Raw genomic sequence first — 18,610 nt, forward strand, 5'->3', positions numbered from 1 at the left:
AGTGTAGTTTGTCAAGGGTGCTGAGAGTTGTTAAGAGATCCCCTATTCCCCTCATACAGCTAAAATTCCCACACTGATTTAACAATCAAGCCCTCTTCCCAGGGAACTCACAGCACTCTTAACAAACTACAGTTCACAGAATTCTTCAGGGAAAGCCAAAATGTATACTGCAGATGGGGCCAAAGTGGTAACATCGCAGAACAAAGTGGGGAAGCATTACAGAACTAATCAGAGTGCTGTGTGGATGTTCCACTATAAATCCACCACTAATATACCATAATTCCTTCCACCATGGGGACGGCTACCATTTTTGGTTGGAGGGCTGCACTGATGATCAACTACCCCGCTGAGGACCATGTGCCAGTGGAGGGCATGGCCAAAGTAAGTGCACACATGCATGCACACATGTACTACATACAGACCACATATGCACATTCATCACACATCTAGAACACACAACATGCAGTCAGAGTTGTCATTGTCTGTTTCTCTCTCACACTCACAGAGCATTTCCATCCCTCTCCACTCTAGCATTTGGAGAATACTGTACTTTTTACTTTGCACAGATCATCCTGTGCAAAGTAAAAGGCAGCATTTCCAACCACCCCAACACTCCCTCTAGCACTGGGGTGGGGGGGATGCTGCCTTTGAAAGAGCAGGCACAGGGCTCATCTTCCATCTCAGCACTGTGGTACTTACCAGAGATCAAAGATAGAGATCCTTCTGGCTGCCCTAGAGAGGACATGTATGCAGAAAATTCAGAATGTTGCTGTAGGGCTGAGGTGGTTAACCTGTGGGACAGCTATATCCTGTCAAACCCAGTAGAGTAGCGACCAATTCAGAAGTGCAAGGGGCCTTCATGATAGTCACAGCCACACCAGCTTCTAAGACTATAATAATCTGGCCGGCTTGAATACTGATTTCTGCTTCTCTGTCACCGTTACCATTTGACTGTTTTTTTCACTGTCAGAGATATTGCTTGAATTACTGAATGCAGTGTCTACATGTTTATCTCCTGCTGCTACCAAACTGCTTGATGATGTAGATAGGGTGCTATCATCAGGATTCACTCTCTTCTTTTGCAATTACAGACTTCTCACTCACCACAACTTGGCCTTTTGAAGTGGGAACTAATAAAGGCTTGCCTGCAATTGACACTCATTGGGACTCTTCTCAGTGGCTAACACATTCCCTTTCATGCTGATTGGCTCACAGGATGCTGGAGACATAGGGACCCTGCTGGGATCTAGCTCCCAAAAAAGTAAGAGGTATAAGACCCTCCAGGAGCCCAGACTACACCTCTGGCCAGGCCACAAGCACTGGCTCACCTGTACTCAGAGGTTTCTCCCCTGATCTGATCAGGAGACAAAATGCTATGCCTGACCTCAAACCTTTGTTATCTTTAATATGGGCTTGGATTAGACAGCCTTTTAAATAGAGGACTGTACTCAATAAAGTAGGACACATAATCTACTTGGTGGTAACACTCCTGTCACCGAAAAGGCTTACGTGATGCCTATATTGGTTGTTGTTTTTTGGCACTAGGGAAACTTTTTTTTTGCAGCAACTTTTAATACTATGCAGATTGAGAGTTCACTACCAGTTACTCTGCAAGCCACCTCCCTCTCCCTTATTCTGCTACTACTGTCCATGAGGACTAGAAGGATGGCTGCAGCTCGTTTGTATTTGTCTAGATTTGTGCATAGCCGGCTTGCTGAAGATCCTTGCTTAATGAGGTGAGATATAAATATTTAAAATAAAGCTATGATGATGAAGCAAACCAGGTCACAAACCACACAGAAATAGTGCAACTTTATTTAAACAAAACAAAACCTTTATTAGAAACCAAGATAAAGGGGAACAAAAAAATACATTTTCAGATGGAATATTGAACATAAAGTTACCTCTCACCAACTTTTATCTTAGAAAAAAAAACCTGCAATATTTTAGAGAGCAGCAGACTTTTTGGTATGTGCCCCATAGCAGGTGAAGAATATGTTGGTCCAGGAAGGCAACCACAGAACCAAATATTTGTGTGCTGCCTCACTCTGCCCAACCATGTGGCCGGCCCTGCTTTCATTAGTTTGGGAAAGGGGGGGGATGCAGCACAATCCCTAACGCTGACCCACGTTTGAGGAAGGAAACAGGATACCTCAAAGTATTACCGAAGATGTAAATGTCTATGCCAGGGGTCCCCTGTGTGGCACCTGCGGGCTTCAGTGTACCCACTAGTACTATGGCACTCACAAAAAGGGCTTGGCAAATATCCCCTCAAAAATCCACAATATACCAGAGATTGTTTGCTCTTCCTTTTTCCTCTGGCTCAGCCCCTCCTACCTTGAAGCCCTTCTGTCATGCCCTCACAACAGCCAGTTTGTGGCCCGTGGCACTTTCTTCAAAGTTCTAAATGTGCCCGCTAGCCCAACATGGTTGTTAGCCCCATATCTGCACAATAAATAATTACATATTTAAATATTGATCTTAAGTGCCACTGGCCAGCAAGGAAAGGCTTGGGATAGAGTACAAGAATTGCTATGCCAGTGGCTGAAATCCTGAACAAGAAGCATCCTGTACTGCAACATTCTGCTGCAGGCCCCACTTATATGTTCCTATTTCTCTGTCTTCAAGAGGACTAGAAAGCAATATTTTAAAGAAACGGAGGAAGCACTGAGATATTTAGGAAGACATAATTTGTGCCAGAAGCCAGATTCTGTCATGCACAGAATACACACACAACTCCTTGCTTGATCATAAAAATGGAGTTTCCTATTCATTCACGGTCAGCCCTAATATTCCTGCCATTCATGTGTTTGGTCAGTTTTTTAAAAAACAAAAAACTACACAAACACACAAACTGAAACATGCCCTAATTGACCTATTAGTCTTTACCATATCCTGCGCCAATGAGTTCCACACACCTGTTGTGTACAGTACAGCAAAACAGAAGCACATGTACACAGCAATTAGTATAATGCCTCTTGTCCCTCGATCCCTTCTTCCCAGTAGTGTAGCAGCAAATTCAGAAGTGCAGGGTCTCTTCATGAGAGTCACAGCCATGCCTCCTCTCCCTTTTTTTTGCTGCTGGGTTGAGAATGAGATCCCTTCTAATGCCTTCTTCAAAACAAAAGACGTCCCTAGGAGCCAATAAGCATGAAAGGGGAGAGTGTTAGCTACTGAGAAGGGTCTTCCCAGTGGCTGACACACCTTCTTTCATGCGGATTGGCTCCAATCAGCAGGAAAGGACAAAGAAGCATGTAGAAGACTCTTCTCAATGGCTAACACACTTCCCTTTCATACTGATTGGCTTGTAGGATGTAGGAGACGTAGGGAATCTGCGGGGTCCCTGCTCCAAAAAAAAAAGTAAGGGGCCTAAGGCCCCCTGAGACCCTGGACAACTATTGCCTATACTGAATTGCACTAGCTCTCCATGGTTTCAGACACAGAATCTTTCCCTATCCTACTTGGGGATGCCTGGGCCTCTCCAAGCAGTGACAGAAAAAAGCAGATGCTCTACCACTGAGCTACTCACCTACAGGTGGTAGCTGAGCAATATCATGAATTTGGTTCTAGCTGTGTTCATGGCTGAAAAGGAAGCTTAAAAGCAGCTTTGTCTGCTTAGATTGTGTTACATCTGGTGCCTGGTTTGATTCCATTCTGGAACCAGAAAAGCCTCCGCTGGCTGATGCACCCACATTATTCATTCATTCTTTGCAAATCTGCAAAGAAATCTGCAGGGTGCTCACTGTGAAAAGGAACTGGCTATTTAAAGATTGCCCTGAACTGCAGAAAAGGACGCAGCATGTACAGCGATATTGTTTCTCTTTAAAACAGGTCAAACCAGACTGGCGAATACGCGGGGAAAGACTAGACGTGGCATTTAAAAGAACAGTCGCCGTGGGTTGTTTACCTGTAATGAAAGCCAGCCTGGAGTTGCCATTTCAATGGCAGAGGTACTGCTAGCACGATGACCACTCGTTCATCCTTCAGGCGGGCTAACCATCTTTAAAAATATTGAAATTGGTGCATGCACATTTATGTGTGCATGTGTTCAGGGTTTTTAAAATAAAGAATACTAACATTTAAAAAACAGTTGCAAACCTGCTATCAAGATTTGGGAGGCAGGCAAGGAAGAAGAGATGCACCGGAGACAGCATAAATACTAGCCTGCTGGCATCTTTCACAGCTGCTTTTCTTTGGTCAAAACTTAACCATGTTGCAGACAATCAGAATCCATTTTTTGGAGCTTGACACGAGAGAGGGACAAAAGGGGGGCATTTGTACTCTGCAAGGACGCTTTCCAAACTGGCTGTGCTGCTCTAAATATATTGGGGTGGATCCAGACTTCAGAGAGTTACCTTTAATTCCCATTGATTTCAATGGGAATTTAGTTGCATCATGCCTTTACTTGCCGTACTGATTTCAGTGGTATCCATTATAGGGGAGTCTAGTCAGTTTAAGGTGAATGCGGCAGAGCCCCACTAACTTCAGTCAGCCCTACCTGCCTTACTTACACCAGCCCAGAGTGTGGCTCTGGCTGGCAGCCTCTTCCGTAGTCTTTATGCAACGCAGCAGCAAGGAGGATTGGGACAAAATTAGAATTAGTGCATGTCATTGGCTCTGGCTCTGCCTACTGTTGGCGTCTATGCCTTCCACCCTCTCAGCCCCAATGGATCCCAGTGCTGGCTGGTGCCCAAATCCAACCAACTAAGCTTGGATCTAACCTGGAGAACCTCCAAAGTGGCAGTGGGGGTAACAGTTACTTGACAGAACTCTCAGATTCTACAGAAATTGACTGGGCATTCTGTTATGTACACTTGAGCAGATTGGCTCCCTGTTGCTCCAGAGGGCAAGACTAGAACCAATGGGTGGGAGTCACAAGGAAGCAGATTTCGGCAAAACATTAAGAGAAACTTCATAATGGTTAGAGCTTCTTGACATGCTTGGGAGGTGGTGGACTTTCCTCTGCAGGAGGTGTTTAAAGCAGAGGCCATCTGTCCAGGATGCTGTAGCTGGGATAATGCACTGAGCAGCAGGGTGGACTAGATGAAGTCGGTACCTTCCAATGTCAACATTCTATGACTCCTATATATTCTTTGAGTGAAAAAGGCAGACAAGTTGGTCGATGCCAAGATATTTCGCAGACTGAAGCAGAGCTACAAACGCCCCCACTTCCCACAAGGGCCAACGTACTTTGAAAAACCTTGTTTTATCAAATACCAGGCTTCAGTTCTGGCTTTCGTTTATCCTTCTTCATTTGGAGAGCAGCGATTTCCATGGGATCGGGCTTTAAAAATGGTGACTATCCCGGGAGAGCACTGAATCCCTGAAAGGTGCCCAGATTCAGCCACCCAAAGCATCCAGCTTAACTTTACTGTATAGTGGAGACAAGCCCTGCAGTTTTGCCCACTCTTATTCACCTTCTCCAGCAGCACACAGTTGCAGGGAGGGTGTCTTAACAGGCGTAGGAACATGCCTTATGCAGAGTCAGAACATTAGCGCATCCAGCTCAGCACTGTCAACACTGACTGGTAGCAGCAGCTCTCCAGGCCTTCACACAAGCGTCTCTCCCAGCCCTACCTGGAGATGCCATCGGGGACTGAACCTGGAACCTCCTGCATGCACAGCAGATGCTCTGCCACTGAGCTTACGGCCCTTCCGCAGTTGGCTAGGCCAATTGGGACCAACCAAGACTCCCAGAATCCTCTGCAAACACAGCAGAATTACAGGTACCCTGCACTGGATGACCAGATACATGAAATGATCCTCCAAGGGTAGGATATTTGGCCTCCACTGGGTGCAAGACAACATGAACTTGGATCTCCATAGGGCTGGGACAGGAAGCGCAAAAGCTCTGCCTGGCATGAAGTCCTGCCAAAGGCCCAATGTGGTTTTCCAAGCTTCCAGCATTCCTGCATATTTTCACATACTTCTCTAAGCAGGCTCCCATCCCTCATGGCTGTCGTCATAATGGAAGCTGAGATACTGCGCATTAGGGATCTGGATCCCTCCAACTACATGTGTAGTCTCTTGAGCAAGAGATCAAATGGAGCCAAAGGTGATTTCATGATGGAGCCTCTGCACTGAACAAGAAGGTCCCTCAGCTGGCCTAACTTAGATTAAAAGAAACCACAAGAAGTCCACCAAGAAGCACCGACAGAACTTCCATCATTCTCCTGGTCCTGATTTTAAAAAACTAAAAAAAATTAAAACAGTAGCAAAAGCCAGATCCAATGGCTTCTTCCTAGCAACATCACCAAGGAAGTGACTAAGCAGATGGCATCCCATGGAGAAGAGCAGGCTCTTAAAGAGACCGGGCGCATTGGTGTTGTGTCCGCAAAGCAGCTCATGCCAACTCAGCTCTCCAGCTGAAACGTGAACGAAAAAGGTCCCATCACTCTTGTAAAGGGTGGACAAAGCTGGAGGGGAAGACACCTGTTCTTGTGCCATCGCCTTCAATGAAACCGATCTGGGGGGAAAAGGAAGTAAAAACAAGAAGGTGACCAGATCAAAAGCAGGGAGGAAAGGGAGACAAAAGAAAGAGTGAGGGTTGTAGCCAAAGTAGCACTCAGTAAATCATTCCATCCGCAGAAGGATGTCTGCTTGTGCAATGGAACTTGCCCCTTCTACCTCCCAAGAGCCCTCTAAATGCATTCAAGGGGTTCCCTTGACCCTTCAGAGCAGATTTGGGGAGAGTGTGGGATACACGCAGGAGGAGGAGAGGGGGAAACACCCATTGCGCAAGCAGAAATCCTAGCACTGATGAGACATGTTGGATACCGCCCGGAGTGTGAGAGAGAGTGAGAGAGAACCCTTCCAGACATACCTTTTATAGCACTATCTGTACTACATCTTTGGGTGCACTGGACCTTCCATATTACCATAATAATTTCATTGTTTTTGAGAGAGTGATTGCACTCTTTTCCTGTATATGTCAGTATGAGGCTCCTTATGTCATGTCTCTCCCTTCCCTTTTTCCTCCCACTAATAATATATGTTATTATATTGGGTGTGTGTATTTGCACCCAATATTCTAGAATTCTGTTCCCAAGTGACATTTTCTCACCATGTTCTCTTAACCATCAGACAGCTATAACTTCTTGGGTTCATCCTACTCAACCATGGATAACCTAGCTGTTCTGCTCAAAGTCTATCTGGGAGGTGCCGATTATGAGTATGTTGATAATTACAGTGATTATTTGTTTATTTGTTAGATTTATATCCCACCCTTTCTCCCAGTGGTCCACAGGTCACTGGACTACACCTCCTAATTCTTGATCATTAGATATCCTGGCTGGGGCTGATGGGAATTGTAGTCCATCATCATCTGGAGGACACTATATTAGCTACCCCTTGCTCTGTATGTCTTTTCTCTTTGGGGAGAAAAATGAACAAGCGAAGCAGGAAGGCAACAAAACATGTAGAGGGCACCAGGTTCCCTGCCTCTTGTTCTGGTGGAAGACTAGTTCTTGTAGGCAGGAACAGGAAGCAGAGGAACACGGGAAGATGTCTTACACCAAGCCAGACCATTGATTCATCCGTCTCAGTATTGTACACTGCCTGGCAGGATCTAGGCCCTAGGGTTTCAGGCAGGGAACATTCCCACTCCTACCTGGAGATGTGAGGGATTGACACTGGGGCCTTCTGCATGCAAAGCAGCTGTCCTGTCACTGAGCTATGGCCCTTCCCCCGGCTAGAAGTCACGTCTTTTTTGTTCCAACATCATCACATTTCCCAGGAGACTTAAGAGGTTCCTCTGGAGGACCATTGTCCGGCCTTCCCTCCCAAGCCAGAAAGAAAAGCTGTGCCCAAAGCAGCTTACAACAAACGTTCAAAATATCACAATGCAAAAAGGCAACAGTAAATTCAAATAAGACCAACACTTTAGCAAATGTAGAATAAATCATATGACAAAAGTGAAGTACGAAGCAAGAAAACGAACAGACAACAGAGCTCCTGATGGAGGTCTTACTGCATTCCTTAGCAGAGCCTGGCTTAAATGGGATCCAGAGGGGAGGGGTTCTCTCGCCAGGCTAAATGCACTCACCCAACTTTGCTCATCCTCCTCCCGCATCACCACAATCACCTCGCCCTTGGAGAAAGTCAGCTCCCGAGCCTTGTCCCCCTTGCAGTCGGCCAAAGCCATGACTCTCTTTAACCGTCCCTTGGCCTGCAGAAGCAAAAAGCAGCAGTCGTCAGTTCTACAGAACCCCTCTCCGTTCTTTCCCCACCCCTGTTTCCTGGCTACACAAGCCGAGACGACACACTAGGAATCCATGAGGCATCCCCTCATTTCTCTGCCTTTTCGAGGGTTTCAGGAAGCCCCAACGGAACTGCAAAGAGAGGCGCCTTTCAGAATTGTGGCCCTCCAGATGCTGTTTGACTCCAGTTCCCATCAGCCCCATCCAGCAAAGCCAATGGTCAGGAACAAAGGAAGGTGTCGTTCAGTAACATCTGGAGGGCCATAGGTAGGTCATGGAGGGGAAATCCGATTCAGTTTGCATTCAAAGGCAAAGCTACCCAACTCACACAAACCAAAACATCCTTCAAAATTCGCACTCCTCTGAATTTTGCAGTGCAGTTCTCCAGCCAAGTAATGCGTACAAAAATGCATATTCCGATGCAAAATGTATATACATTAGTGAAAACCACATAAAAATGCAATATATCAAGGGAAATTGCTTTGCAAAAACATTTATATTGGGGGAAATTGCATACAAACACATGTATACTAGGAAAAATTTGTACTAAAGTTTTCATGAGGACTTTAAAAAAAAAAGAAATTGTAAAATGATGTGCAAATGAGGAGAACTGAGTTTAAGATTGGAAAAATGAAAAAGGGAGAAACCAAAACTGACAGATATGCCTATATCCCTAACCACTGGTTTCCCATCCCTGCTCAAAGCTGTGCAGCCCATTCTGTAAGCCAGCAATGGGAAACCTGTGACTCTCCGGATGTTGCCAGACTACAACTCCCATCATCCCTGACCATTTGTCATGGGCTGATGGGATTTGGAAACCCACAAATATCTGCGTGGCCAAAGCTTCCCCATACCTGGAATAAAAGATTCCCTTTTCTACTTTTATCACTTACTTACTCATACGGGGCCACCTGCGACAGGTTGGTCTGTAGCATTATGCAAGCAAGAGTCTGCATCTGTGTTGGAATTGCTTTTTAAGATGTTTTTAAAGCTTTTTTTTTTAAGATGTTTTGTTTTAAAATGCTTTTAACATGTTTTAATATATTGTAAAATCTGTTTTTGTTTTAGGAGAGCCAGTGTGGTTAAGGTGTTGGACTACAACCTAGGAGACCACGGTTCGAATCCCCACATAGCCATGAAACTCACTGGGTGACCTTGGGCCAGTCACTACCTCTCAGCCTCATGAGAACCCTCTTCATAGGGTCACCATAAGTCGGAATCAACTTGAAGGCAGTACATTTACATTTTTTTTTGTTTTAGAGTGTTTGTAGTGTTTTTGTTTGCCGTCCTGGGCTCCTACTGGGAGGAAGGCGGGATATAAATTTCATACAGAGTAATAATAATAAATAATAGCATGAATTATGGGGCGAGGGAGGAGATTCAGCCCCTTTTTTGTGCTGCAATGACTGCTTTCTGAAGACTACAAGGAGGCCTTAATCTGGCTAGAAGTGGAACAAGTTAGGGGGTGTGGCTCATGGACTCTCCCCCTACCTTTCCCCCCATAACTGAAGCACATGTCTCTGCCCCCAAGGAGAGTCCAATCTAAGACAGACAACAGGAGAAAATCAATAGAAGGAAGTAGAGACCAGAGCAGAGTGAAAAGAATGTGGGCAAATACAGTAACATGGGTTTAGAGACAGGCAATGGGCTTCCAAACTTCAGTGTGGAAGAAGATTTCCTGCACATTTTAATTTTTGCTCCAGTTACTCAGTTAAAAAAAAAAGGCGCTACCTATGATTCAAAAGGCAAGTCCCATTTCTAAACTTAAAAAAAGAAAGGTTTCCTCTACTCAGTTCTGTCTTCCACACCTGCCCCTTTCTCCACAGACTGGATGTAATACACCACTCTGTCCTTTACAGTCTTAGAAGATAAAAGAGTTTGGCAAAGGCTAAGTCAGCTTTGCACGTAAGTTCATTCATGTTATTGGCAGGGTGCAATGCAATGGATGTGTATGCAGAAGCCATTTCCATTGACTTGATGGGGCTTACTCTTAGGTAAGTGTGCTTAGGATCTCAGCTTTATTCAACAAAAGGGAATTTAACTGGGCAGAGTAACTTAGGCTCTAAGCCTTACTTGACAAAGAGAATCCCAATTTAACTGGACAGTCAGCCTAGACAAAAATAATTAAATTTAAAGGAGGGGCATGTCAACAGCCAGCAAAGGAACACTTAGGCTGCAATCCTAAAACAAATTTACTAGCGAGCAAGCTCCATGAAACACAGTGGCACATTGCTGAGTAAACGTGTATAGGACTAAGCTGCAAGTAAGATGTTTGCCTGGACTAACTGCAAGATTTCATTTCTCTTTTGTGAGTTAACTTATTTGTGTGAACAAAAGCAGGAAGCGGAATGCTAATCAAGAATTACTAGTAACAGATTATAGGAATAGGCTCTGTGCTGCACCAGCTTCTAATAATTTTTTCAGTGACAGTTTACAGAAAAATTGAAGTGGTACAATCGATACGCTTAAATTCCATCTGATTTCAAGCCGCGCCTCCCAATTATGTAAAGCCCTCTCCAGGGAGGCCAACCTGATGACTATCTGAAATGTCAGAAAAGAAATTTTAATTTTATGTGGCCATTTGGTGCTACTCCCAGGCATTTTAATTTACATGGTGGTTCAGAACTCTTTTAGCTCTGTGGATATTGATTCCTCCACTGTGTATTTTTAATTGATTTCATGTGGTCATATTGCACTACTCTACTCTGTTTTAAAAGCAGTTTCTTTGACTTTATTGTTGTATTTTATTTTTGTTGTTCTTGTTTTTGTCTTCTAAGCTGCCTAGTCAACTTCTGTTATAAAATGGCCTATAAATAAGTGTGTGGGTGAGTACGCATGCACCCACCCACCAATTATTTTAAAAAATATTAGGAGTATGCCCCAACCACAAGATTCAGTTCATCCCCAATTTAGTTCTTAAAAAAAAAACCAGCCCAATTTGGAGGCTGCCCAATTTGGCTCAGGGGTCCATCTGAGTCCATTTCATCCCTTCATCCCTCTAATTCACTACTGGGACAGAAGTGGATGAAGTTTGCAGGCATAGTAGCAGCTCCACAAAGCCTTCCAAATTACAGACAAACAGGTCCAAGGGCTTTTGTGTTGGATGTCTCTAAAATGTTGATATTTTCCAAAAAGGATCTGTCTACAACTTTATGTTTTTGGCCAGAATTGGATGAGATATGCATACAATGTTGGCCCTTCTGAAGGCATGAATCCTGCCAAATTTCAGAAGGACGCCTGCAGTGGTTTTCCTGCAGGGGCAGCTGTTAAAGTTCTGGGGTGGGTGAAAAAGAAAAAACTTCAGCTCCCGTAGTGTTTTGTGGATAACTGTTCTGAAAATTGTAGACATGAGAGAGGTGCCCCTAGGTAAGAAACCTGCCAAATGACAAATACTTTACAGCCAGGGGCTTTTGTGGGACCAATTAAATTGGGGAAGGCATGAAGGTCTAGCTGAGAGCCTCCCAGAGTGTGCAAAAATAACAACACAAGAGCAGCTTTGTAGGATCAGACCTTCAATCCAGCATCTTATTTATCCAAAAGACAGGCATTGCTCACCTGGACATTGAGAATCATTGCCAATTCCCTGTAGGAGGAAGGGAGAAGGGCAGGGAAGGTGCAGCAGCAGAGCCAATCTGATGCTCCTGCCATCATGCCCACAATGCATTGAGCTCCCACCCCACTCTGGAACCAGCAGCAGTAGTCAGTGTTCGGCAGCTGGATAAGCAATGCTGCTCTGGCTGCACTGCCCTACTGACGACTACCGATATTGACCCTCGGCTCCAGATACTGACTGCTGCCAAAGAAAACCATTGTGCTCCCTGACAGTGGGTTAAGAGGAAATCCCAAACCATGCAGAAGCTTGCTCAAAACATGGCAAGGCAAAACCACTCACCATCTCACAAAACTCACCGGAGCAAATCTTCTCGGCATTGGCACCGGGGGAGGCAGCTGGGACAGCATCGGAGACTTGTAAGAAGGCAGTTCGTCTGGGAAACCAGAGCTCTGCGGAGAAAGGGGTGTGCCGGACAACTTGCCCACTGAGCCGCTACTGATCCGCCGATAGGATCGAGTGCTCTCGGAGCTGTAGGGGGAGAGAAAGTGTGTGTAAACCAGGTACAGCCAACATAGTGCTCTCCAGATGTTGCTGGACTATAGCTCCCATCATAACAGACCATAGGTGCTGGCTGGGGCTGATGGGAGTTGGAGTCCAGCATCCTCTGGAGGGCATTACATTGGTTAGCTCTGTTGTAAACTATCAGGGCAGTGGGCTATTGCTTGCCTTCCTCCTGTCAAAAGTACACAAGAGGGAAACTTTTTCAAAGGTAGGAGCCTGTCCCGTTTTCTGCCATATAATAAACTCAACAACATCAGAGGCAAACGGGGACTAAGGACTGATGAAAGTGAGGAAGACATCAGTGCCTGTCTCAGAGCATCCCAGAGTGTGCAAAAATCATATGAAACACAATTTAGAGCCCTGCAGGATCACAGCCAATGAGCCTCTGCTTCAGCACCCTATTCTCACAGTGGCCAGCCAGGCACCTATGGCAGGGGTAAAGAATTGGATCTGGCCCGCTGGTTTCCCCCATCCCTATGAGCAAGTTTGACCAAGTGGGTGGGATCACAATGACATCAGGGATCACATGACATCAGATGTCCCCTTTTGGCCTGCGCAGTTTGAAATCAAACCATATGGATAATGTCAATGCACCTCTTTGCAAGCACCAATCATCAACCTGGTCCACTGTGCCTGCAAACCCTCTTTCAGCCCAGCCACATCTTTATCTGCCCCATGCTTGATGTCATATATGGGCAGCGCCAGAGACAAAAGTGGGTGGAGCAACAGATGCAGATGTGAGCTTTGTACTATTGACTACATCCTAGTCATGCAGAACAAGCTGGGTTTTGTAAACCTTTCCATCCAGAAAATCAAGAGGCATTAGCATAGTCTAAGGGCACATTCTAGCCAGCCAGAAGCACTCAAGGAGGGTGCTGAGCAGGGTCAGTGAGATGTGTCCTCCCAGTGAGAGCCCTAAGGATTGGACAGAGACCTGGACGGCTGCATTCAGCCCCTGGGTTGGAGGTTCCCCATTCCGGCCCTAGAGGGAGCCCAGCAATATGTGCCTGGTGATCTGCATTCAGTTTAGGCCTAAAACAACTTTACAATCCCTCTAGCTCAGTACTGTCTACACTGACTGGCAGCAGCATTCCAGGATTTCAGACAGGAATATTTCCTAGCTGTACCTGGAGGTGCCAGGAATTTAATCTAGGGCCATCTGCACGCAGCACAGAAGCTCCATCACTGAGCTACAGTGGCTCAGAGTGAACAGTGAGGAACAAAGTCAGTTTCCCCCCTGGACATATAGAAGCCATACTTAAGACTAGACACTCAAAGGAGCTGCTAACCTACCAAGTGCTTGACCTTTTTATAACTGGCAAGTCATGATCTCACCTGAACTTGACCGGGTTGGCTTGCCCTTGTTCTGGAGAAGTCCCAGGAGAAGGCTGTAGCGCTGTCATTTGACTGGAGTCTGATCTTCTGCGCTGGGATCCAGCTTCCATTTCAGAGCAAGTTTCCCAGTAGGCTGTGCCTTTGACTTCCACTGAATTACGGAAGCTTGAGGGCTGCCGGGATGTGCCACCGTCCAGCACACCAGGAGCGCTGGAAGTGGACAAGTGCCGACCATCAGGGACGTCTGGCGATTGGGGCAAGGACTCTGAGGAGCCTAGGGGGGGAAAAGTGAGGACTGGTCACCCATTCAAGCAGAAGCCCAGATATCAGAATTATGTTGGCTTTATCTACAGAAAGATGGAGGCTTATGTCCAATGTTACTCATATTCAGAGTATTACACTGAAGACCACATCCGAACCGTACATTTAATGCACATGGCTTCCACCAAAGAATCCTGGGGACTGTAGTTCACCCCTCAGAGAGCTGCAATTCCCAGCACCCTTAACAAACTACATTTCCTAGGATTCCTTGGAGGGAAGCCATGTGCATCAAGTGTATGCGGTGGATGTGACCAAAATTAATGGACATGACTAAGGTTTATTCATTTTAGTGGGTCTACTCTTGGGATGTGCTAGAATTCCAGCCAATTCAGATTTGGTGCCAAATTTTTCATTAATTCGCTGATTCTCAGTTGGTGAGGATCAGATTTTAATGTAGCAGATTTCCGCAGCAACTTTCGAAAATGGATATTTTTTTTCAAAAAACCCACCTCTAAAATATGAATATTAAGAACAATAATTTTATTGATATTTCCTTTCATTTGTCAACACTTCATTTCAAAATGTCGATATTTCATTTCAAAATATAGATATTAATATCAAATTTTTTTTGCAAAGAAAAAATGGATTGTAAAAGCAGGGGCTAGCAGACAAAGAACAAATTGTTAGGTCAGCTGAACACTTCTGAACTGGCACCAGCCAATGGATCCCATCCCTAGTCTACTCTGGGGAGAACTTAGGCACCACTATACATTTAAAGCAGTATTATACCACTTTAAACCATCCTAGGCTTCCCCCAAAGAATCCCAGGAACGTAGTTTGCTTAGGGTGCTGGGAGTTGTTAGGAGACACACAAACCCATTCACCTCACAGAGCTACAATTCCTAGAATGGTTTAACAACCAATCCCTCTCCCCAGGGAACTCTGGCAATTGTACTCATTTTCCAGTTGCAATAGATTTTCGCTTTTTCTACTCAGGCTCTAATAGACCCATTTCTGCAAAATGTGTAACCACCCCTGTAATTGCTGGGTTCCACTTACCCACAATGCTCTGCCCTGGTTTTGCTTTGACGCTTCCTCTGGTGGGGTTTTTGATAGGCAGCGGCGGCGGCATCTCTTCACTGTTTGAGCTCCACAGGCCGGGCCTTGAGGGGACGAGGATGGTTTCGTAGGTCTTGTTGCTGATATCCATACCTGTGCAACTCCACCTATTTTGAGGGAAGAGGGCTGGGTGGCCTGTGGTTGGAGATGGAGAAGACCCAAAAGACCGCTGCAGTGGACTCACCTATCAGAAGAAAGCAATGAAGCTCTATTTCAATATCCATGTACCTCTTAGCTCATCCTTCCCCAACCTTATGCCTCCCAGATGTTGTTGGCCTGCAAACATCCATCATTCCTGATAGACGTTATGGACCCAAAATATCTAGAGAGCACCAGGTGAGAACAAGGCTGTGCTAGATTCTCAGTAACTGCCCTGTGTTTTGTGCTGTCACTTCTCCCAGGTCCAGTTCCTTCACTGCATCCAATCCTTCCTCAAAGAATCAAGGCTGAGCCCTAAAGGCCTCTCCATTGCTCAACACACTGCAAAATATGTTGAAATTGATGTACATCTGGAGACGGTCAGGGCACACGCCAGAGAACATACCAGAACAGTCATTAATGATTAGCTGAAGACACACCTCTTTACCGTAGCCTTTGACATCTGAGATGTATATTTTTAGGACCATCCCTATTTTTGTGATGTTTGTAAGTTGTTTTAAATTATTTTAAGGATGTATTTTAAATGGCTGTAATCTGTCCTGGGACCTCAGGGTGAAGAGCGGGTAATAAATTACACAAGAACAACTACAACATAAAAAAGCATAAGATCTGTGCTGGATCAGACCAAATCCAGCATCCCACTTTTCACAGCGGCCAACCAGATTTATTATTATTAATTATATTAATATCCCATCTTTCCCCCAACGAGCTCAAGGTAGTATATACAAACATGGTTCTTCCCCATTTTATCCTTGCAACAACCCTACGAGGTGGGTTGGGCTGTGAGACAGTGACTGGGCCAAGATTACCTAGTGAACTTCATGGCCGAGCAAGGATTTGAACCCTGGTCTCCCAGGTCCCAGTCTGACACTCTAACCACTACACCACAATGCCTCTGGAAAACCAACAGGGAGGACATGGAGACAATAGCGCTCTCCCACTGCTGCTTCCCAGCGGCTGGCACAGAGAGACAGATTGCCTCCAAATCTGGAGGCTCCATAGTTGGAGAGGAAGCAATGGGATGAGAGAAACGGGCCAATCTAGGCAGATGGGGGCCCTTGCGATGAGGTGACAAACTGTGACTGGCAACGCTGACAATCCTGTTGAAAGCCTCTATCAGATCCTTCCTTGAGCAACCCAAGACTGACAGCAGAATACAAGAAAAGCCCTGCTGGATCAGACCAAAGACCCATCTAGTCCAGCATCCTGGTTCTCATAGTGGCCAACCAGATTCCTATGGGAAGGTCGCAAGCAGGACCCTGAGGGCAACAGCCCTCTCCTCATTTGTGATTCCCAGCAACTGGCATTCAGAGGCATACGGACTCCAACAGTGGAGGTTGAACACAGCCGTCATGGCTAGTAGCCATTGATAGCCTTATCCTCGATGTATTTGTCTAACCATCTTTTAAAGCCATCAATATATCTTATGGGAGCAAATTCCATAGTTTACCTATGCACCCTCTGGGAGATCAATTGGTTTTTCAACCACAGGACCCCATTACCAGGGCAACCAGAGAGCAGGACATCCTTACATCAGATGAAATTCTTCTGTCTGGAGGGAAAAGCACTGACCACTGCCTGGGGCATTTCAACAGAGATGGGGAAGCTGTGGCCTTCCACATATTTGTTGGACTACAAGTCCCATCATCCTTGACCATTGGCCATGTTGACTGTGGCTGATGGGAACTGGAGTCCAACAACGCAGGGATGATCACAAGTTCCCCACCCCTGAATCAGGACAAAGACACTCAGGGCGCCCAACACAGCACCTTTTCATCCAGGTCATCTTCACTGTCATAAGATAACTCCTGAGGAGCTTCCCAGTCATAGTCCACATGCATCTGGGGAGCCAACCTTCCCGCCTGCGCTTGCTCCAGCTGTAAACAAAGAGGACAGGAAAGACTCCATTGTTAGTTCCCCACTGAGGACACATCTGGTTCTTCAAGAGCTGCATATATTAGGGGAATGTGGGCATAAAAATGAATATATTAGTGAAAATAATACAAAACATATTACATTAGGGGACATTCCTTGCAAAAATGTGTACATTAGTCAAAACTGCAGACAAAAAGGTATTAGGAATGTGCACTAAAAATGCTGAACAATTCTCATTTGAGGATTTTTATTTCTAAAAAATGGCAAATTGCTGCAGAAACTCGGAGAACTAAATTTAAGCCTGGAAAAAGGAGAAACTAAGGTAACTGAAACCGACAGATCCATCCATCTCTACACCATACTACTCTCAATGCTTCACAGATGACCCCACCTACCAGGTCTTCGCACTCCGCATTCTTGTACCTCCTTGCCACATCCACAGGTGTTTCACCAGCTGCATTTACTGGACAGAGAGAAAAAAGCAAAGCTGAAGTAAGGGCCCAGATTTGGGGTGTGTGTGTGTGTAAAAGAATGTTCAAGATATTCCATCATGTGCTCCAACTAGGGATGGGTGAGAAATTCGATTCAGTTCTCATTTAAAACCGAATCTATCAAATTGGCACTTTCTGAAACAAGATGAGAATTGAAATGCAGCCATTCTTTGAAATTCACACTTATTTTAATTTTGTAATGAAGAATTCTGAGGTCACAATAAAATAAGTCCCTCAGGCCTTAAAGATTGAATGCTGCCCCTCCAGGTCTCTCTCTGTGGCCCTCAGAATTGTCCCCAGGCGATAGCCCTCACCACCCCTGCTCCCCACCCACAGCAAGAACTTGTGCCTGGCTGGAATGTGTCTTTAAACACTAACCTCCTGCACAACAGTGAAATTTACATTGCCTGCTCTGCCCACATTTGCCTCTGGCCTCACCCACCACTGACATATGGCCCTGAGAAGGTGGCCCAAAGAGTAAACTGGCCCTCGGGCTGAAGTTACGTGGAAGCCAACCTTGCCTCCACTCTCAGTGGCATTTTTGACAAGGCCTCATTGGTAGCTTTTAAATGCTAACAGAGCTTGAGGTTCATACAGGAGAGCTCACTTTTTAAAAATAAAAATAATAATTAAGAATTATATCAACTTTCAGGGAGAAGGCCCTCTCAAGGAAGCATACAATTAAAATACAATGCACTACAACCCCAACAATAAAATCATTAAAGTGAGGGGGGGAAAGGGATGGAAGGGAAATTGAGTCAGATCACATTTTAATTTGAACATACTTAATTTGCATTCCCCCAGACTGAATGGCAACACAGCTATCCTTGCAATTTGTGCACTTCCCTTTTGTGAAGCAGCTCCTCCAGCCAAATGTGTACAAAAATATGTATATTTGAGTGAAATGTACATAAAAATGCAATTTTCGCTAAGCTACTCAGAGTAGACCCACTGATTAGCCATGTCCATTCATTTCAATGGGTCTGCTCTGAGTATGATTAGCACTAGATACTGGCCTCCCTTACTGCCTTGTGGCCCCAATCTGTGGCCTCCAAGGT

The 18,610-nt window shown here is 45.3% G+C and overlaps 1 protein-coding gene across 2 annotated transcripts in view; it reads right to left on the bottom strand.

The window, feature by feature from the left end:
• Positions 1-1,812: 1,812 nt before the first annotated feature.
• Positions 1,813-18,610, bottom strand: part of ASAP3 (ArfGAP with SH3 domain, ankyrin repeat and PH domain 3) — a 96,023-nt gene continuing 79,225 nt past the window's right edge. The window contains exons 20-26 of one of the 2 annotated variants that reach the window (XM_061596661.1): positions 17,457-17,524; positions 16,956-17,063; positions 14,968-15,211; positions 13,648-13,921; positions 12,108-12,279; positions 8,045-8,167; positions 1,813-6,466 (exon numbers count right to left, since the gene is read on the bottom strand). In XM_061596661.1, coding sequence (XP_061452645.1) covers positions 6,392-6,466; positions 8,045-8,167; positions 12,108-12,279; positions 13,648-13,921; positions 14,968-15,211; positions 16,956-17,063; positions 17,457-17,524 — 1,064 coding nt within the window. In that variant the 3' untranslated portion in view covers positions 1,813-6,391. Of the gene's footprint in view, positions 6,467-8,044; positions 8,168-12,090; positions 12,280-13,647; positions 13,922-14,967; positions 15,212-16,955; positions 17,064-17,456; positions 17,525-18,610 lie in introns of those variants that run through there. The other variant, XM_061596662.1, reaches the window with a different exon arrangement.

Source organism: Rhineura floridana, chromosome 15 (assembly GCF_030035675.1).
Source record: "Rhineura floridana isolate rRhiFlo1 chromosome 15, rRhiFlo1.hap2, whole genome shotgun sequence".
Taxonomy (NCBI): domain Eukaryota; kingdom Metazoa; phylum Chordata; class Lepidosauria; order Squamata; family Rhineuridae; genus Rhineura; species Rhineura floridana.